This window comes from Trichosurus vulpecula, chromosome 5 (genome assembly GCF_011100635.1).
Source record: "Trichosurus vulpecula isolate mTriVul1 chromosome 5, mTriVul1.pri, whole genome shotgun sequence".
Lineage (NCBI taxonomy): Eukaryota > Metazoa > Chordata > Mammalia > Diprotodontia > Phalangeridae > Trichosurus > Trichosurus vulpecula.
In genome coordinates, this window is record NC_050577.1 from 95,400,126 (window position 1) to 95,422,530 (window position 22,405).

The 22,405-nt window shown below is 43.0% G+C and overlaps 2 protein-coding genes across 2 annotated transcripts in view; both read left to right on the forward strand.

The window, feature by feature from the left end:
* Nucleotides 1-11,264, forward strand: part of LOC118850941 (stonustoxin subunit alpha-like) — a 28,010-nt gene extending 16,746 nt beyond the window's left edge. The window contains exons 3-5 of the mRNA XM_036760554.1: nucleotides 4,912-5,036; nucleotides 6,998-9,037; nucleotides 11,260-11,264. Coding sequence (XP_036616449.1) covers nucleotides 4,912-5,036; nucleotides 6,998-9,037; nucleotides 11,260-11,264 — 2,170 coding nt within the window. The remainder of the gene's footprint in view (nucleotides 1-4,911; nucleotides 5,037-6,997; nucleotides 9,038-11,259) is intronic.
* Nucleotides 11,265-14,941: 3,677 nt separating this feature from the next.
* On the forward strand, nucleotides 14,942-16,336 carry LOC118850942 (GTPase IMAP family member 4-like). The gene is made up of 2 exons (XM_036760555.1): nucleotides 14,942-14,945; nucleotides 15,327-16,336. Exons 1-2 carry the CDS (start codon nucleotides 14,942-14,944, stop codon nucleotides 16,334-16,336), a joined length of 1,014 nt encoding a protein of 337 aa, XP_036616450.1.
* Nucleotides 16,337-22,405: the final 6,069 nt, after the last annotated feature.

Consider the following 22,405-nt stretch of genomic DNA (forward strand, 5'->3'; position numbering starts at 1 on the left):
AGAAAATAAAGTCATCTAAAACGCTCACCCGTAACTCCTCCAGAAGTATCAGTGTTGCAGTATTATCATCCTGCCCATAAATCATTTGTCATCTAAAAGAGGATGTCAGGGAGAAGGCCATGTTTAACCCAAAAGAATGCCCTACCAGGAAGAGAATTTCAGGAAGAGGAAGGGAGACATGTGAGGAGAAAAGTTTTGCCTGATTCTTTTTCATCCACCCTGAATAAAAGGCCTCACTTATTTACTGATCACTGGCTGGTCTGATTTTTTGTACAAGTTAACAACATGCACTTTTCTAGACCACCGTTTGCTGCAGGCTGGTTGCACACATACACGGGTGTCAAGCAACGTTTGAACATGGTCTTGCAAACCTACTCTTAAATTCCCAAAGTCTTCATAAGATTGGGATAAGTCATGGGAGAAACATTTGCTCTCTGAGTTCCTGTTGTGGACAACTGCTGTCAAATACATATTTACCACAAGGCAGATGTTGTACAGGTAAAAACCTAGCTTTTATTATTAAGCTCAAGCATATGTTCAGGCCTCAAAGAATCCCTGAGCCCCTATTAGGACTCTAATAAGACTTCTTATAGACAAAATTATGTCAGGCTGATCGAGGAATAATTCTGTTACATACTGTAATCTGGGACATTCCTCTTGGGGCATAAAAAGGAAAGAAGACATATTCCTAATCCTGTACTTCCTTCAATCTTGTAAAAGTTGAACAAAATTATTTGTCACAAATCTATATGTTTTGGTCTTAGAACACTGTACTATCTATGAACAATGAGTGCCATTTTATACGTAGCCTTACTCAAAAGAGGGAAATGAAAGGCAGTGTAGAATAGTGAGTAGAGAGCTGGCCTCACAGATAGGGAACAAGGGAACAAGGACACAAGGAATTCTAGCAGAAGCACACAAGACCCATCTCTGACATGTACTGACAGAGGGACCCTGGGTAAGTGACTTAACTTCTCAGTGCCCCAGGAAATGTGCTGAAGCTATGAATTGCAGAGCAGGTGCTGACTTTTACTGGGAGAAGGAGATTCCACATTGGAAATCTCTAACCTCAATGGAAACCATTGATCTAGTTTAAAAAAATACAAGAAGAAGGTGGTTAAGTGCCAGACCATCTCAAGACACCTCATGATGCCATTGGTCCTCTGTGAGAAAAAAGGATGAACAACAACAAACCCAGATCTATTTCCTAGGACAGAAATTGAACAAAAAGTTAAAGTACTGAGGGGCTTAAAATCTCAGTCTATCCCTTCTTCTACATTGTGGGAGGGGGAAGCAGAATAGGGCACTCAGGGCTGGCCAGAGGCTCAGCAGCAGCATATGGCAGGCCAATCTTGACCCTTGGGCAGGTACAGAGGAGAGAAGGGAATGAACCCAGGACATGGTCTGGAGGAGGTGGCTAAATATCAGATGGTGAGAACACTTGTACCCAGACCCAGCTGACTGTTCAGTCAACTCTCTACCTCCCCAATCTGCCTTACCTGATGGGGTTTTGTAGATGTAAGAGACGGAGGCTTCGCTTCCTCCATCCTCAGTTCTGTGGAGATAGTCACTGGATAGAGTCACAGATGATTAGGTATGTGTTAAGAAGCAGTTAAGACATTATACCCTCTGGGATTATTTCTTTAAGGAGTGTAAAAGCCTTTTTCTGCAGGAATTACAGGGAGGGAAGGAAGAACTCACCTTCCTCAATTCATGAAAGGTATTTATTGTTTATCCCTAACGTGAATAAGACAGAGATAGGAGGGTAGACCTTTAAATTTTGCAGTAAAACCATAATTTCTGCTAGTCAATATTTTAAGTCCTTTTGGAAATGTAGGAGAAATTTAGCAAAACAATAAAAATTTATTTGAAAATCCCTGTGTCAATCAGGAGATACACCTGGTCCTTCCAGTATTAAATTGCTAAGAGTGCCAACAGTCAAGGCAGCAGGAGCCAGGCCTGTCTGAGGTCACTTCTTGCAATATGACCCCTGAAGAGAGCAAAGATTCACGCCTACAACTCACAACCCCACCCTCCTCCCCCCCACCCCGGCCACATTTGCCCAAGTTGTACATTATAGAGCAGTAGACACACCCCCCAGCAGCTGGAGAGTCAGTTCAAGAGAATTCCAGAGACATTTGAGGGAACAGAGACACAGACTTTCCAGGGAGAAATAGAGAGAAGCCATAGATCCAGAGTACAAACAGCTTCAAGGAGTGGGGTCTCTGCCAGCAGAAACAAGAACCAGTTACCAACTGAAGGTGAGTGTGAAGAGTGAGATGGTGAGGAAGGGGAGACTGTGTGAGGCCAGGGGAGTAATCACTCCAGTAGAGATACTGAACCCAGGGGAAAACTTTGGAGGGCTCTAAAAAGAGAGGCAGTGGTGCAGTGGTTACAGTGCCAGGACTGCAGTCAGGAAGACTCAGCTTTCTGAGTACAAATCTGGCCTCAGCCATTTACTAGCTGTGTAACCCTGAACAAGTCAGTTCTCTCTGTTGGCTTCGGTTTCCTCATCTGTAAAATGAGCTAGAGAAGGAAATGACAAAGCATTCCTTAGTCTGCCAAGAAAATCCCAAATAGAGTCATGAAGACACAGATACCCTTGAACAATAACAGCATAAAGAGAGGAGAGGAAGGACATTCCAGTAGCAACTGCCCTGTTTAGGCTTATTCCAATCTCACCTTCTGACACCTCTCACTCAGTGATTCCTGGCCGAGCATCTAACATTCCTGTCTCCCTAGAAGCCCCAACAGGGCAATGATACCCCATTTTTGCCCCAGTATAGAGGGCTTTACTGAAAGGCTGCCCCCTTCTGCTCTGGACACTTGATGAAAGCTCCCTCTTACCTGCACTCAGAGATGCAGCATTGCCACCATTCTACCTAAGAAAGCCACTTCATTTCATATGAATTGACTTTGCCCATAATTGAATAAAAAGGGTTTCCCTTCTGCCATAGCATTAAAAAGCAAAACATTTCCTAACATGTCTACACCTTGGTCCCTCAAACCTTTCTAAGAAACAGCCGGCTGAGTCATTCTTGGGGAAAGGAATCCTAACCTTTAAGGGGGGCCTGAACCATTTTCCTGGATTATATACACCTTTCTGAGGGAGCCGAAACCTCAAGGCCCAGGAGACCGCCTACAGGGCATGGAATAAGGGAGGGCTGCAGAAGGTCAACTGGCCTAACTCTAAACATCGTCCATGTGTCCTAAAGGAGGGAGAGTTCATGGAGGCCAGATCTAAGATGGTGCTACAAAGGAGAGCCCACCCCATACTTAGGGCAGTGCTGATTTATCAAAGATACAGCTTCTCAAAGCTGGGACACATAATGCTGATTGTCATGGGGATGATGATGGAAATGATGCTTTAAAAGGCCCTTCCAGCATTCAACGGTGCCAGCTGCCCAAGGGAAGGACAGGAGAGGGAGAGCCCAGGGAATATGATGACAGTGAGTCAATTATTAGAATTAGGCGTTGTTGACCTTCTGCAGCCCTCCCTTATTCCATTCCCTATAGGCTGCCTCCTGGGCCTTGAAAGGGTTTTGCTCCCTCAGAAGGGTCTAGGAAGTGGTTCAGGACCCTCTTAAATGTTAGGATTCCTTTCCCCCAGGATAATTGAACCAAACCCTTAGAAAGGGTCTGACCTGCTTTGCAATCAAATGAGTGGGCTGCTCAGAAGCAATGGTCCAGTAGGACCCAAAAGGAAAAAGACCCTGCTGTCAGGGCTTGGAAGGTGGATGCCCCAGGGGGTCTCATCATTGACATCACAAAGCCACATAATGAAGAAGAATCCCTTGCTGCTAGGCACATGTCTTGCTTTGAGGTGGAGGAAGAAGGCCAAGGTCATTGGTTTGCTAATCAGAGGCAGGTTGACAATCACTTGGAATCATGTCATAATGATCTTTCAGAGGTAGCAGCTCCAATTCAGATGCCTAGCAGGCCCTCATCTACTGATCCCTCCATTCCCCTCCATAAACCACAATGGCTTGTGTAGATGGATCCTCAGGGCATCAGTCAGAACAATCTGAGGCTACAGGGAATCCTGGTACCCAGCCTAGAGTACTCATCCCAGAATTCCATGGCTCCAGAGTCTGAATGCAAAGATTGGGTGGCTTGGAAGAACCAAAGGCTTTGGGGACTATTTGCATTTTGCTTATGCTGATGATCAGCTTTTCATAAACCATTAATAAGGGCCAAGAACTGCTGCTCACACAATAGTATGACTATCTCTACCAGCTCCCCATACCCTAGGGACTTGATGCCTTGGGCACTAAGGCAAGGCCAGGGTTCAAGTCTGACTCCACCAAAGATAGCCTTCTTCCCCTCTTAAAGTGAACCCAACTCAGCCTTTTTATCTCCTCTCACATTAGAAGCAGCTGGGTGGTACAGTGGTTAGAGGGCTGAGCCTGGAGTCAGGAAGACCTGGGTTCAAATTCAAGCTCAGACACTACCTAGCTGTGTGACCCAAGTCATGTGCCCTCCGTTTGCCTCAGCTCCCTCAACTATCAAATGGGGATGATAACAGCACCCACCTCTCAGGGTTGTTGTGAGGACCCACTGAGATAATATTTGTAAAGTGTTCTGCAAACCTTCTAGTGACACATACGTATATATTCCCCTCAACCAAACTGGTCCTTTGGGCTCCTCTCTAGCTCTGCCTCTGCCCTCTGACTACTCATTCCTCAGATTCTCTCTAAGCTGAGCAGCTCACTCCATGATGTCTTGCTCCTTTGTGTCCTCCATACAAGAATGATGTCTTTCCATCCCAGGACAGTCACTACCTTCTGCAGGATTCCAGGCTAACAGAGATTGGGGAATCTTGGTCCCTAAGCAATGGAGCATTTATGGTTGGAGCCTCCTGGAAAGTGAGTTCCCTGATAACTGCCCTATGCCTCAATTTTCTTTCCTCAGGGAAACAGCAGAGAAAGAACTTCCAAGCCGCCTGACCTTGAAGACCCCAGTGGAGATCCCAGCTCTTGGTCGACCCTTATATCTGGGGACACTGTATGACTGTCGCTCAGATACCTCCATCCCTGGTAATTACTCTCTTGAATGTGTGGCCTTGTTCCAGATGTCAGGAGAGGGCAGTTTTAGAAAAGACTTCTTTCTAGGTGAAAAATGATCAGTGTGAGAAAGTCAGATTCAGACAAAGTCTCAGGGATTAGAGGGTCTCACCTTTTTTCTCCCAGTTAGAGCCCACCAGGATCACTTTGCTCTGATGGGAGATGCCATGTGATGGCACACCCTAGCCAGGAGTGATGAGAGATGTCTGATGAGAGGGGCTCATTCATCCTGGAAGGGTGGAGGTCAGAAAAGAAGTAATCTTCCAAAGACCAAACAAGAAGAAGACTGAGCTTTAAAAAAACAAAACACCTTTAGCCAGAGAGGGGTTGAGTCTTAATTGCATCAGATACAGTGTTGGGAGGTGGGGAATGCATATTGTCACACACACACACACACACACACACACACACACACACACACATCTGAGTTGTTTGTGCGTATTAACCAATCTAGTTAAAATTAAGTTGAAAGGCAGACTTGAAGTACAATGGTAGACCTGATGGTTCAGAATGAAGGATTGGGGAAAGGTGGAAGGGCAGCAGTCTTATCACTTTTCCTTGAGAATGGCAAGCACTGCAGGTTGTTTTGAATATACATTGGATTTTGATCTTTACCAGCACCTAGAATAGAAGAAGCTGGTGGTTCAGTGGATAGAGCACTGGACCTGGAGTCAGGAAGACCTGAGTTCAAATTCAGCCTCAGACACTTCCTAGCTGTCTGACCCTGGGCAAGTCACTTAACCTCTGATTGCCTGACAAAAGGATCCACTGGATCCACTGAAAAAGTAAGTGGCAAGCACTCCAGTATGTTTGCCAAGAAAACCCCATGCACAGTTATGGTTCATGTGTCAGGAAGAGTCAGAAACTGCTGAACAACAACAAAGATCTAGAAGAGCCACTTAATTCTCTCCCACTTACTGCCTTCCTGAGTCACCTCCCAGGAGTCAGCTAGCAGTTTGCAGCTGGGTGCTGAAATGGATGGAACCAAATGGACTAGATCTGAAATCAGCAAGACTTGAGTACAAATCCTGGCTTAGGCACATCCAAGCTCTATGTAAGTCCTTAGGCAAGTCACTTAACCCTGTCTGCCTTAGTTTCCTCACCCAAAAAATTGGAATGATACTAATAGCACCTACCTATCAGGATTGTTCTGAGGATCAAATGAGATAATACTGCAAAATATTTTGAAAATATTTATTACTTTTATTTTATTTTTTTCAATCACATATAAAATATTCATTTTAAAACAAACTTTTAACATTCATTTTTTTAAAAAAATTTTTGAGTCCAAGATCTCTTCCTCTCTCCCCTCTCTCCTTATAGAAAAAATAAGAAATTTTACCTAGATTATATATGTACAGTCATGGAAAACATATATTTGTATTAGTCATGTTGTGAAAGAAAACAGACAAAAATACAATAAAAATAGTTAAAAAATAAAAGATTTCTTTCCTTTATACTTTGTCAGTGATTTCTCTAGAGCTGGAGAGCATTTTCCACCAAAAGTACTTCAAAGTTGTCTTAGATCACCGTATTGCTTGGAACAGCTAAGTCATTCATAGGTGATTATTGTGCAATACTGCTGTTACTGTGTACAGTGGTCTCTTGGTTTTGCTCACTTCACTTTGTCTCAGCTCATGTAAGACTTTCCAGGCTTTTCTGAAAGCATCACACTCCTCATATCTTGTGTTATAGTAGTATACCATCACAATCATATACTACAGCCACTCCCCAATACTCTGCAAATATTAAAGTGCTATATTAATGCTAGGGAGTAATGTTATTATTAGCTAGCAGCATGAAATGTCTCAAAACAAGGGGCCTGGCCAAGACAACACAGAAGGAGCTATACTTCTTCAGAGGCATAACTTCTCCTATTCTCTGGTCCCTCTGCAATCTGCCATTTACTCCCTAATGTCTCTGTCCCATTCTAGGCATCACTTTATGGGACAAGGAGACCCTCGAAAGAAATGTGACCACAGAAGGGCAGTGCAAGACTGACTTTGACATCATCACCTCTGACTCTATTGATGAGAAGACCAATGCCATGAATATCCCTGCAGAGCTGAAAGCAAGTGTCCTGGGGGGACTGGTTGAAATAGGAGGTTCTGGCAAGTATTTAAATGACACCAAGACATCCCAACAGCAAGCTCGGGTCACCCTCAAGTACAGTATGACTACACGGTATTCCCACCTCACGATGAACCACCTGGGATATCAGAATATTGCTTACCATGACGTGTTTGATAATGGAACAGCCACCCATGTGGTCACTGCAGTGCTCTATGGGGCCCAGGCTTTCTTTGTGTTTGATCAGAAAGTTTCCAACAATGAAAATGTCAAGAATATAGAAGGAAGGTTGGAGGCTGAAATAAAGAAGATTCCCCTAATGTCAGGAAAAGTAGGGGGAGAGGTGAAAATAGAGGACAGTGTGAAAAAATCAACCAAGGAATTCAGGTGTAAGTTTTATGGGGATTTTGTCCTTGAGACCACTCCAGTGACTTATGAAGATGCAGTAAAAGTCTATGCCTCCCTTCCTAAGCTGCTTAGGGGCCGTGGGGTGCCCCTCCAAGTCTGGTTGTACCCTCTGGAGAATCTGAGCCCCAAGGCTGCCAAGCTGGCTCAAGGGATTAGCATTAGCTTGGTGTGGGATACCCAAGACACTCTGGAGAAGTTATCTGAGTGTGACAAGAGGTGTAATGACATGCTGGAGGCACCAGGATTCTCAGTCTTTTCTACAATGAGGGAAAAGGTAAGGCTATTCCAGGAACTAAATAGGCAGCACAGAAAGCTTTTACAGAAGGAAATAGCCAAGGCTTTACCCCTGATCCGAGCAGGCAGAGCAGAGGAAGATGAGCTAACCAGGATTTTAATCAGGGAAAGCCAATCCCCATTCAGCACGAGGAGGCTCTCTGAGTTCCTGGATCAGAAGCTGCAGGAGATGAAGGTGGTCAATTCCTACCTCACCATTCTGAAGGAGGTGCTGGTCATAACTGACCAGAACGAGGTGGACAATGTGGTACTAGGCTTTACCCACAGATTTGTCCTGGTGTTTGCATTCACCTCCTTGCAGGAGGAACCCTACTTAGCAGATTGGAAACAGTGGCTATGGAATCCAGAATTATTCAGTCCTGACTGTGAGCAAAAGACCTATTCCTCCTGGGTCAAGGACCCAGAGACAAGAAGAAAAGCAATACAAATGGCTAAATCCTTTTCAACATTTGCCAAGGCCAATCATTCCACTGAGAAAACACAATTCATTGTGGCATCTGTCCCAGATGTGGAGAGCAAGGGGGTCTCTATTTACCTCTATGAAAAGGGACTGCTGGTCAGCACCAACTTTGAGCTACCAGTCAAACCTCCCCCTCCCCAGATTGCTGGGGTCACACATGACTGTGTAGACCTCACACTGATCCCAGCATCTGGGAAGAAAGAGAGGATCACTGGCTATCAGATAGAGTACCAGGTTGTAGGGGAAGAGGACTGGACCACCATCCCTGTGTCTGGAAAGCCAGAGGTATTCAAAGTGAGTGGCCTTGAGCCTTGCACAGAGTATGTGTTCAGGTTTGCTGAGGTGTGGGAGCTAGGGCTCAGTGAGAGCAGTGATATGAGCCTTGCTGTGAGGACACTTCCCCCAAGCTGCCCTCCTGGGAAGCCAGAAGCTGTTGTGGTAGGACCACAGTCTGTGACCCTGCACTGGGAAGGTCCAAGTGTTGTTGGAGCAGGAGTCAAGATCAAAGAGTATAGAATAGGGTACAGAGAGGAGACTGAGGCTGAGGAGGAGGAGGAAGGAGAATGGCATGAACACAGCACAGGAAATAACGAGATGTACTGTGACATTGATGGACTGACACCCCAGACTGTGTACAGGTTCCGAGTTTCTGCTGTGTATGATGGAGGCTGGACCAGTGAGAGCAGTGACAAGAGTGGCCCAGTGAGGACCCTCTCTTACACAGAGGAAGCTACGACCTCTGGTAAGGTCCTTTTAGTAACTAAAATCCGTGACGATGTTTCTCATTACTGGAATATTTGAAGTGTTTCAGGGGTTGATCAGGGGACTTGCCTTGATTTCACAATCCACTCAAATGGGTGTGGCTTCACTCCAAGTGAGAACTCTGGAAAGAGCTGAGCTTAAAAAGGCTGTGGTGTCCCCGCCTGCACCCTGGGCCATCTCTAGTCATCCTGATCTATATATCTGACCACTGGACCGAGGTGGCCCTGGAGGAAAAAGTCAAGCTGGTGACTTTACATAGCTCTCCCTCACTCAAATGACATCAACTGCAAGTCATGTCTCCATGATGTCATGGTCCTCTTCTCCAACCAATGACAAGCCACACAATGAAATTACAGGGGGTCAGACTCTGAGAGGCTGTAAGGGTCCATTTATTGTAGGAGGGGGTTGATCCAGACACCTCTGGTCAATGAAATTATTTCCTCACTCTTCCAATAAAATGTCAGGTAGATAAGAAATCTACTAATTCAAATTATTCAATTTAGTGCCTGAAATGATTAGTGTTGAAAATCATACCCACTTGAGAGTAATTCTCCACATTTTTATGAGCTATGGTTTTTATTCCAAGTATATGAAAAGTGATCTTTGATGTATATTTATTTTTATAAGGAAAGTCAGCTTAAGTTGTTTTACTTGAGAATTTGAAGACACTATTCAGTGTAACACAAATATTCTAGAGTTGAAAAGAGTCATAGAGCCTCACCTCTTCTGACCTCTGGCTGCATCAAACTTCATCTCTATAATATTTCCTTGGGGAGCCTGAGACATCTTTCTCTTCTCCACACACAGGATTAGCTGCTTGGAGGCAATAGGAAATACTCCTTTAAAATATTCCTTTCTCCTGTGCACAGGGCTCTGGGCTCCCACACAGATTTTTCCCAGAGACAACTGGGTCTTGCAGTGAATAGAGAGCTTTACCTGGAGATGAAAAGGCTTATTATGAAATTTAGCTTCAGACCCTTACTATCTGTGTGTTCCTGGGCAAGTCTCAACGTCAGTCTGCCTCAGTTTTTCATCTGTAAAATGGAGCTCATAATAGTACCTATCTTCCAGAACTGCTGTGAGGATCCATAGAGATAATAGTTGTAAATCACTTTGTGAAACTTAAAGCAGTACAACTTCCCCATCATCTTTTTCTCTCATTAAAATGTGTAGTCAGGCTTCCTCCTGTCAGGAAAGCAGCAATTTCTAAAGGTATAGCTGATATTAGTAACATGCTAAGTTGAACCCTTCGTGGAATCATGGGAGTTGGAAGCCACTTTAGAGTCCAACATCCTACTAGAAACGCAAATTGCCTTTATTATATGGCTAACAATTGTGCTACTTGCAGTGATGGTGAGTGTCACGGACTTCCAAAGCCTCGTGACTACGCTCGGGGTTCCCCCCAAGCCCCAGGCCTCTGCCTAAGCAAAGGGCCTGATCTCGCGGACAATGTACAGGGCAGGAGCCGAACAAGATGGTGAATGACTCCGTTTATTATTTCAGCAAGCAGCACATTTATACCTTTAGTGACGTAGGTACATTCTTTGGTTACGTGGATGAAAGACAGGTAAAGCTAATACACCTGGGTCCTAGGACCGCCCTGACTCCGCCTACTCTCCTCCCCTTCTCTTCCTGCACTACCCAAAGCTCCCTGCGGGCAGGCAGTCCAGGCAAAGACCGGAAACTCCACGTGGTCCAAGTTCCACATGCTCTGCCAGAGAGCCGGAAGTTCCACGTGGTCAGGCAGGTCCGACCTGGAATTGCCAGGGAGGCAACAAAGGTGAGACCCCTCCTCCTGGCTCCACCCACATCCCAAAGCCCTGAGTCTATCTCAGCAGGCCCCTGGGCCTGGAGGTCCGAGGAGGACAGGGCTCAGCTCTAACTCAGCCCGTAACAGGTGAGCTCACTTTCTCCCAGCCCATTCCATGGTGGGGGGGAGCTCAAATTGTTAAGACATTCTTCCTTTTTAAAGGAGCTGAAATCTTTCTTCTTATAACCTACACTTTGGTACCAGCTTTGCTCTCTGGTGCCAAGCATGATGACTAATCCTTTTTCTTTATGACATCCTTCCAGATACCTGAGGGCACTGACCATGTCCTATCCAAGGCTTCTCTCCTCTAGTCTAAACACCCCCTATTCCTTGAATTCTTCCTTCTGGACCATGCTCTCCACACCTTCCACCTTCCTCACTGTCCTCCTCAGCATAAGCTCCAGCTGGTCATGTAGGAGGAGAGGGAATAGAAACAAGAGGATCCCGAGTCAAATCTTGTCTCTCTCTTTTGGCCTTCACAACTTTGAGCAAGTCATATAACCACCATGGGACTTTGTTTCCTCATTTGTCAAATGAAGGGGTTGGACTTACACAACCTTACAGTTTCCTCCTAGCTGCCAAACCCAGGAGGCAAACATCTGCAAATGTGGTGCCTAAATTGGAACATGGGACCTGACTAGTTTGAGGTACAATAGGGCTGTCACCTCCCAGAATAAAATCCTTGTACTCCTTCTGCTTTTGTCTAAGATTGTGTTAGCTTTTTGAACAGCTGACCTCATATTAAGATTTTTTTCTTCAACCAAGAACTGTAATATCTTCACAGTTTCATGGAAAAATCCCACGATGGAAACTCCTTCTGTGCAGAGCAGGAGCTCATACTATTTTATTTCTTAAGAGTTTGGATCCCTGAGCAATATTATGAAGGTTCCCTAGATGCCCTCTGTAGAATAATGTTTTTAAAAGAATAAAATAAAATAGGGGATCACAAAAGAAACCACTTCTATTCAAATGCAATTATCAAAATATGTATATTTGAAAACAACACTACAAGTTCATGGATCCCAGGTAAAGACATCTACAATTGAGAGATTTGTTGGAAGTACACCGAGGTTTAAGGGACTTTACCCATTCTCAAATGGACCTGAACTCAGATCTTCCAGACTCCAAGGCAGGCCTGCCACCCATTATCCCAAACTATCCCACATTATCCCTCCAGTTCCTAGACAGTTTGTAAGCACCAGGTCTTACTTAATACCTCATATCACTAAAGACCCTGTATAGCACAGAATTAATGTCTTGGGTAAGAAACCTAGGCCTCTATGATTCTATTTAAGTAACCTAACATTCCATGAAGGTTTCAGCTGACATGTTCTCTTGATGCCTCATTCAGGTCCAAAGTGGGCAGCCCACTAAAACTTCTGAGCTGTGAACAGTTCTCTAATCTTAACTGTCATTTCTCTGTTTGCATCTGGTAGAATTCTCCCTGAGGACAGAGACTAATTTTTGTCTTTGTTTCTCCTTTAAGCCTGATGATCGATCAAATTTCAGGAATTAAATTTGTCCAGATGTTCTTTGTCTGTTCTTTTCTGTTGACTGGAGCCCTATTTCCCTCCTCCCTCCCACTCTATGCTCCCAATACTCAACCACCACCCTGGATGCTCTGACTGGGCCCAACCCTTAAAACTGCACTAGGATTTTTGGGACCCTCAGCATGTATTCTATCTGCTGGAGCCCTGTTCCCTAGCCCCACCTCCGCCTCTACACCAAAACTCTGGGCCCTCTGACTTGGCCCAAGGCTCTTTCTGCCTAGTGGCCCGACATTTTAACAGAAGAAGGAGAACTGTTTTCTGGAAAGAGGATACCATGAATCTAGGAGAATGGCCTCTCCTGCCGCCTGAATCCCATTATTTTCCCAGAAACATACACACCCCTGTTCTTCCATGTCCATGGCTCTACTCTGACCCCCAACAACCCCTGGGTGATGTTCTTGCCCTAACCTGCACTTGCTGTGGACCTGAATTCAGGCCACTCACTGCAGAAGCCCAAGTGAAGGCTCTTTGTCTGAGTTCAGGTGGGTTAGAAGTGAAGACGCTTGGTCAGTTCTTCAAACCTATTTCAGTGATTACACCAGGAAGAAAAGGCCTTTCTGAATCAGTGATTGTGTGATAATGTATCATCCATTCTAGGAAGAGAAAGGAAGAAAAAGCTATGGGAGACTCAGGTGTCCAAAACAGATCTATTAAGTAATATTCTTTACTTTTGGCTAGAGATGGGAAGGAGAGTTGCAGCTAATTAACCCAATAAAATGAGAAGTATTTACTAAGTGCTTCCTAAGTGTCTAACACTGTTCTTGGTGCTGGGTGATAGAAATACAAAGAAAGAAGCAATTCCTACTTTCAATGAGCTTATATTCTACTGGGGAAATCTTACATTCTAATGAAGACCTTGGCTTCCAAATTGGTAGTTGTAGTAGTGGCAGTTCCTCCTAAGATAGCTTCCCATTTTTCCCCTTCTGTACAAGAAAATCCCTTTTCTGTTGGATGTAAGGGATGTGCTCTCCTTTTGAGATGGGGGGCGGGGATAAAGTTACAGGGTGGTGACTGATGGGAGAAAAGGTGCTATCTGCTACTTTTGTTTCTAGATCTATATGCTGGGATCTTCGATCACTGTCATAGGTGAAAGAGACCTGCTGTATAGGACTGGAATGTTGCCCTCACTTGCTTGAGGTCAGCTAAGAAAAGGCATGTGGCATTTGACATTTATGAATCCAAGGTGCTAGACAGTTGTTTGGGCTTATGGGGATACTCATCCATAAAATCCTAATTGGGGAGACAGAGGGAGACCTAAACTAGGGCTCCTCAGTGGCAACAATTAGAACAAGGGATTCCTGAGTTTGAAGAAGTGTTTTGTTGTTTTCTTTTAAGTGAGGTACCCTACTTCTTTCCTTGATTTGGTTTTAAATGGCCCTCCTAGTCTGTGATTATATGGTAACTCAAGTGTCTACACTAGGAAAGACAGTCCAACCATAAAATTTATATGTCCAAAAATGATTTATTAAAAATTACTCCTATATAGCTTCCCAAGGTCCAGGAAGGCTATGCATTGTAAAGGAAAGTTGTGCATCTGAATTGGAGTAGTGTGGAGGCTCCAAAATAGACTTTTCATTTTCCCTTTATTGTATATGAAAAGTCCCTGCTCTGATCTTAGCTAGAGTAGTCTAATTTAGGTGAGTTGAGAGGAAGGTGGAGATTATAAGATGAGGATAAAGGTGTTATTTGCTACCTCAGTTTCCAGGATTGGGTCTTGGAATCTAGGAGCACAGAAAGTGGTTGAGGAGAAGAGTATAGGAAACTGAAAGATTCCTTGATTTATTCAAAATTGATTCACAAGGAAGCTATAGAGAAACTTATCTATGATGTCTGGTGATATGCGCCATCTAAGTCAAGATGGGCACTGATCAATGACATTAATTGGACAAGATGGAGAGACCTTCTTGACTGGTTTTAGAGGCAATAGCAAAAACTTATAGACAATCCTTAAGGGAAACTTGCCAATTATCTGTCAAGTGATAGAAGAAAGGCCTTGGGTTGTTCCCATAAGTGAGGAATTAGAGATTTATAGAAGTACTCACATTTGTTTGTATTTTTCTGGGATTCTACATATTTATTGCTAATTCAGAGTCTAGAAGGGATGGGAAATAAACTTTCTTTTTTATATTGTATGTATTCCTTAAATAATTCCTAATTATATTTGTGATTTTTAATTCTTTTTTTTTGTTTCAAGTTCCAAATACTTGACCTCCTTCCATCCCTCACCTAACCTATTGAAATGACAAGCAATATGACTCCCTTTATACATTTGCAGTCACGAAAATCATATATCCGTATTAGCCATGTTACAACAAAAAAGAAAAAGCAAAAGTAAGATTCACTGAAAAAATATTTACTTCTGTCTGTCCTCAGAATTCAGAGGTGATTTTAGCTTTTCTTTTTTGGGATTCTCACTACGAAATAGGAATTCAGGTTCTTTAGGGAACAGAGGAATAAACTTAAATATCACACAAAGATCCTAACATGGGAAATGGCCTCAATTATTAAAATAGTTGGGTATAATATGGGTATGTATAACTGTGTACATACATGCATGTATTTTCCAACAAGCAATAATAATTCATTCATTCTATGCCCCAGAAGAAGGGTTGCATTTGCAGTTATGTAAATCTAAGAAATGCCACCTCCTAATACCCCTCAAAAAACAGTTACCTGGTGGTGGTAACCTCCCTTCTGCTGAAAAATATCTGTAAATTTCCCTAGGATGATACAGAGCCATGCTCAAAACTTGTCCAGATTATCAGGACCCTCTCAGCTAGTGATCTACTGTCATAGCCTTCAAGAAGCCTAGGGCACCTCATTGTCATGCTGGGATTTCTGAGCAGGGCTTTATTACAATCATCTACAAAACCCAGTCATTCATTCTTCTTTCTTACTGTTTCCTACAGACCCAGACAGGAGTGGAGGAGGCTCAAGGGAGCCAGAACTCAGAATTGTCCTTGTGGGGAAAACAGGAGCTGGGAAAAGTGCAACAGGAAACACCCTCCTGGGCAGGAGAGAGTTTGAGTCCAAGGCTTCAGGAGGGTCAGTCACCAAGGTCTGCAAGAAAGCCAGAACCAGATGGAAAGGGAGGGACATTGCTGTTGTTGATACTCCAGGCATTTTTGACACTGAGACTGAGGAGAAAAAAAATTTGGAAGAAATAGCTCGCTTCATGACAGTATCCTCTCCAGGCCCACATGCAATACTCCTGGTGTTGAAAGTGGGTCCTTTCACCCAGGAGGAGAAGGCAGCCATTGAACGGCTTTATCTTATTCTTGGAGCAGAAGCAGTGAAGTTTCTAATCATTTTATTCACTCGTAAAGAAGACCTGGGAGAAGAAAGTGTAGGGGAGTATGTAAGAACCATTGATGACTCTTATTTCAAGGAGCTGTTGGAGAAGTGTGAAAACCGATGCTGTGCATTTAACAATAAAGCTAGTGGAGTCCAGAGAGATGCCCAAGTTTCAGAGCTTATGGCCATGATTGGGGAGATGGTGCAAGCTAACGGAGGTACCCACTACACCAACGACACATATAAATCTGTGGAAGATATCCTCCAGAAGAACACAGAGGGTCGTCAACAACACTACAAGGAGCAGTTTGAGTGGGAGAGAGAAAAATTGGAACGGAAATATAAGAAGGTGTTTGAAGAATTGAAGAAGGAAAAAGAAGAGTTCAAAAAGGAAAAAGAACAGGAAAAAAGGGGAAGAGAAGAATGGGAGAAGAAAAAGAAGTTCTATGAGCATATGAAGAAAAAAGAGGAAGAAGACGCAAGGAAGAAGTATGAGGAAAATTGTGAACATGCCCGAAGTGAGGCTGAGAATGATGAGAGTACAGTTGGGATAGTTTTAAAGTTGCTACAGGTTCTACTACCTGTGTTGGTTTTTGGGGCTCAAATTTTAAAGAAGCTCCTTTGACAACCAAAATCATTTCATATCTAGTTTCCTCCATGTGAGCTGGTGATACAAAGAGAGGTGAAGTGAGAGAAATCACATGGTTAATAAGGGATGCAGACATTAGCTGAACCCAAGTCTCCTGTCTACAAGTCTGATATTCTTTCTAGTCCGTCACACTGCTTGCTAAAGAGCAATGCCCTTCAGAAGAATGTATCCTGGTATTTTACAGTAGCAGATATAACTTCCTAATTTCTTATGTTCAGCTATGGGAACAGGCAGCTAGGAAGAGCCAGGAGAAGGCAAGAATTGAAAACTCATTGTGTACAATTTGGAACTAATAGCTCCATTCTGTGTTGGGGTATTTTTTACCCCATGAAGCATTTCCCCTTTTCTTAGCCATCACTCCCATCATACTCATCCTTTGAAGAGCCAGCTACAAACACATGGCCTCTCTGCAAACCTCCCCTACCTATAATCCTTTTCCACACTAATGATGCCTGTTCTCTGCCTTCAATAACACCAGATTGTGGGTCATAGGTTATCTTGTCACTGTTACCATTTGGGCTCAGAAGTAAATATTGTTTTCATAAACATAGTGTAAGCTCTTTGGATACTGGAGGCTGAAGGTTTTCCTTGAGTTGTCAACCCTTATAAGAAACCCTCCCCACACCGCCCATGCTTTTTATTTACTGTTGTTGGGTGGTAAAAATCAGAAAGCAGAAACAATCTCAAGTTAGTGAAGAGTTTACTGATTGTCACATGCAGTAGCCAGAATGCATCCATGTATAGGTTGAATATACAGCTGCAGGTAACCCAAGAGAGAGAATACAAAATTCCCCTAAATAGCTCCAGTTTTCATATTCTTGATCAAACTCTGGTTTCTTCTCTTTACCAAACATAGCTCCTCATTTGATATAACATTGATGCAAGTCCTTTGATTATCCTGAAGTATAAGGGGTTGGTGCTGACCCCGGGGCTGTTGGGACCCTAGCACTTGGCCTGTTTCCTAGGTAAACCAGACAGGCTTAGTAGGAGTGGAACAGCAGGAACCCAGAGGGAGGGCCTCCACCTTTGGGAAGCCCCACATGCAGGCAGAGCCTGTCCACGAGGGACACACAAGCCCAGAAGGAGGGACCCAGCTGGCCATTACCTAATGCTCTTGAACCATTGCCTAACGCAGTGCTTTGTTACTTTACTCACCGGAACATCTTTGACACTTTACGGGGACATCCTGCCTCGTGTCTCACGTAGCTCACACAGCTCTGATACCATCTTGCAACATGCCCGAGCATTCCCATGCCCTCGTAGATACTGTAGTGCAACATCCCCCCTCATTCCCATACCCCTACAGACACCACCTTGCAACAGTCCTGATCTTTTCCATACCCTTGTAGATACCATACTTCACCATACATTGCAACAATCCAGATCTTTCCCATGCCTATACCAACACCCATACCGAAAGAAAGTGCAGCAATATACCCGTACTGCAACATTTCTATCCTGTCCCTCTGCAACATTTCTGTTCCTTCCCATGCTGTCATCCTCATACCCATTGGCCACTGGCTTATGCTCATGTAGTGCAAACCCTATAAAATTGGATGATTTCTCCCAATAAATCGGAGTACCTCCCACCTTGACTCCCACCTCATCATTGCGTGCCGAGACAGGTCCTTGGTGGACAAGGACCCCCAGAGGAGAGGAGACCCCAACACTGAAGAAGTTCTGTTTTCAAGAAAGACATGAGGTCTCCTATACAAACAATCCTGCCATTTTATCAACACCCCTATTGCGTTCTTTTTCTGTTTTACAACCTTGTGGTGCAACACAAATTATTTTCCCTTTTAACAGCATTCTGTTATAGTCATGCACAAAATTTAACCTGTCAAGATATTTGGAGACACCCTGTTTCACAGAGCTAAGGCCCAGCAAGCAGGCTGTGCCCTGAGCTTGGAATAACAACAATCCTTCCCACTCTGGATGATCTCACCCTCTGGCAAAGTATATTGCTTTGACCATCACCAGGTGTTCACTGCACCCTATTTCCCAGGAATAGGAGAACCAACGTGTCACAGCCTAAAGCCAGCCATTACACCTCCAATCCCTGTTTCTTGTAATTGCTAAGTAAACTAAACCAAGCACTGCACTCTTGTCTCCACCACATTAAATGGTTCTGTACCCTGCTGTGAGAGTATCAACCTGGAGACTGTTCCCACAGGACCCAGGAACACTTGCATTGTCCATGCATGACCCTGCAATGGGAACTGCTACTGGAGACCTAAGAATCATTGTGTTGTAATCGAACCCTTCCCCAACCCCAACTTGCGAACTTGCAGCCTTCATGTATGTGAGCACTGCCTTTGCCCAAACATGTGAAGCCCTCTTCCTCAGGAGGATTTCTGCTTGTAAGAGTTTCCTCACTTTGAAATTAAACTTCTATTTGGGTCCTGACTCTCCTGCCTCTGGCCTGCTTTTTGTTACTCCCACCACCCACAGGTTAGAGGCTGGTTCTGGTCTGTTTAACATTAACTGATGTCGGAAGTGAGGTTGGACACAGAACTTGCACATTGGACTCTCTAATAATAGTAGAAGTGAAATAGGTGCCACCAGAGATTTCTCTAGGGTCCAACCTCCCTGAGTCCTCCTCCTTTAGTTCCTACTCCAATCTCCTGAACTCAGACTTGATTGAGGTCATCTTTCTTAATAAGGGAAACTCAGGGGCCCCTCCCTTGACTCAGTTCTGGAAAGGATGTACTATGCACACCTCTGTTTTCTACTGGCCTCTATAAGTTTCGTGCTGTGTGCCTCTGCTTGTTTCAATTTTTGTTTTTGTTTGTTTTCTGCATGCTTCAAAGCACTGTGCCTCCCCTAACACAGTGTTCCAGCATGCTCTGTTAGGCCCCAGCCATTCCCAGCTTAGAGGCCATCAGGAAGTGTCTTATGCAATGGGGAAAAGCTTGAAACTTTCCCAGTAAGATCAGAGGTGAACCAAGAATGCCTATTATCACCACTATTATTCAATACTGTACTGTTAGCTTCACCAACAAGAGAAGAAAGAAAATTGAAGTGATTAGAATAGGCAATGAAGAAACAAAAGTATCACTCTCCGCAGATGATATAATGGCATATTTAGAGAATCTCACCTAAAGAGTCAAATAAAAAATTTTAGCAAAGTTGCAGGGTATAAAATAAGCCCATGTAAAGCAGTAGCCTTTCTATATATTACCAGCAAAGTCCAGCAGCAAGACATAGATAGAGAAATTTCATTTAAAATAATTGTAGATAATGTACAATACTTGGGATTCAGCCTGCTTAAAGAATCCCAAGAATTATATGAACACAATTACAAAATATTTTTTACACAAGTAAAGTCAAATCTAAAGAATTAGGAAAACATCAATTGCTCATGTTTAGGCTGAGACAATAGAATAAAAATGACAATTCTACCTAAATTAATTTTTTTCTTCAGTGCCATATCAAACTACCCAAAAATTATTTTATAAAGCTAGAAAAAAACATAACAAAATTCATCTGGAAGAACAGAAGGTCAAGGATATCAAGGGAATTGATGGGGAAAAAAAACCAAAAGAAGGTAGCCTAGCCATACCAGATATCAAACTACATTATAAAGTGTCAATCATCAAAACTGTCTGGTACTGGCTGAGAAATAGAGTGCTGGATCAGTGGAAAAGATTAGGTACACAAGACATAGTAGTAAATGACCATAGTAAACTACTGTTTGTTAAAAACAAAGACTCCAGCCTCAGGGATAAAAACTCTACCTTTGACAAAAACTGCTGGGAAAAATAAAAAAAACTGTATGGCAGAAACTAGATGTAGGCTAACATCTTACCCCTTAAGAACCTTACCAATTTTGACCTTACCAATAAGGTAAGGTCAAAATGGAGACATGATTCAGACAGAAAGGGTGATACCATAAACAAATGAGGAGAGCAAGGAATAGTTTACCTGTCAGATTGTTGGAGAATAGAAGAATTTATGACCAAAAAAGATAAAGAGTATTTTGAAATATAAATGGGTTGTTTTAATTATGTTAAATTTAAAAGAGTTTACACTAACAAAACCGATGAAACCAAGATTAGAAGGAAAGCAGAAAGCTGGGAAACAATTTTCACGGCAAATGTCCCAGATGAAGACCTCATTGCTCAAATATATAGAGAATTGATACAAATTTATAAAAAAGAAAACAATTCATTACCCAATTGAAAAATTGTCAATGAAATGAATAGACAGTTTTCAGATGAAGAAATTAAAGCTATCAATAGTCATTTTTTAAAAATCCTCTAAATCACTACTGATTAGAGAAATACAAGTCAAAAAAGTTCTGAAGTACCACTTCACACTTATCAGATTGGCTAATATGAGAGAAAAGGAAAATGATAAATGTTGGAGAGGATGTGGGAAAATTGGCATGCTAATGCACCATTGATGGAGTTTTGAATTGATCCAAACATTCTGGAGAGCAATTTGGAACTATGGCCACAGGACTATAAAACTTTGATCCAGGATTACCACTATTAGGTGTATATCATAGAGATCAGTTGTGGTGGAGGAGGAGGGGAAGAACATACATGTACAAAAATATTTATAGTAGCCTTTGTTGTGGTGGCAAGGAACCGGAAATGGAAGGGATGACCATCAAATGGGGTAAATGGATGAACAAGTTGTGGTATACAAATGTAATTGAATACTATTGTGCTACAAGAAATGATGAGTGGGATGATTTCAGAAAAACCAAGAAGGACTTACCTGAACTGATGCAAAGGAAAGTCAGCAGAACCAGGAGACCATTGTAAACAGTAATAGAAACAATGTGCAATGATCAACTGGCTGACTTAGCTCTTCTCAGCAATACAATGACCCAAGATGATTCAAAAAGACTCATGATGGAAATTGATATCAACATCCAGAGAAGAGCTAATGGAATCTGAATGTAAATCTAAGCACACTATTTTTCTCATTCTATGTTACTTTTTTTTCCTTTTTTTCTGTTTCTTCTTTCATAACATGACTTATATGGAAATATGTGTTACATGACTGCACACACATAAACTATATAAAGTTGCTTACCGTCTTAGGGAGGTGGGAGGGGGAAGAGGGAGAAATTAGGATCTCAAGATTCTATTTATAAATAAATGTTTAAATTTGTGTTTACATATAATTGGAAAAATAAAATACTATTTAAAACTAAATAAAGAAATGACTTCAAGGCAAGGAAGTGTGGGGGTGGTATTGAATGCCTAAGGAGAAATGGACAAGAGTCAGTGTCCCATCTTAATATCAAGTGGAGTGGAATGCAGTTCAGGAATTGAAAGCATAGGATGTATTCCTGACTCCAGAGTTCATGGTGAGGTGTGGGGGTGGGAGAGAAGTGTCGAAAGAGGGGAGAATATAGGAACCAATGTGAGTGGAATGGCTGAAAGTCTCTCATTTAAGGAAAAGAATACTTAACATTTTAGCCTCCACAAAGCCTGAGCTATATCATAAAGTTTAGAGTTAACCCTCCCCCTCCCCGCTTAAACTTGCACATATACCACATAAATCCACATCCTGCATCATGCCTGTAACTGCTGTCTTTTAGTTTGGGGTTAAAGTGTTAGATTAAGAATCTTTCCTTGTTTCAAGAATGTGAGGCCAATTATCCCCACCAATGGGGATAGATGTCCAGACTTTAGGGTTTTTCTTTGAATTGTTTTGGAAGGGGGTTTTAGGGGTCTTTCTTAGAATTGTCCAGAGTGGTATATAAACTGCCTGTCTGCTCTCTATGACTGGCCTCCCTACCCCATTCCGCCCTCAAGTAGGCGATGCCCAGTTCTCGCACAAGACTTGCAAATAAAGCCTCTGTCTTTACCTTGACAGACCTTTGATTGTTATTTCATTTGGGGGGAATTATTGTCCCACACAAATGCAAGTGAGAGGCTTTAGAACAGAGGTATTAGGGTCTGTGCTATATTTGAACTGCAACATGGGGGGGCAGGGCAGGAATCAGTGCCTCATGCTGCAAAGAAGCTCTAAAATATGCCTCTCTAGGGGCACAGAGATGCCCCCACAAGGGGTAAGAGGGGGGAA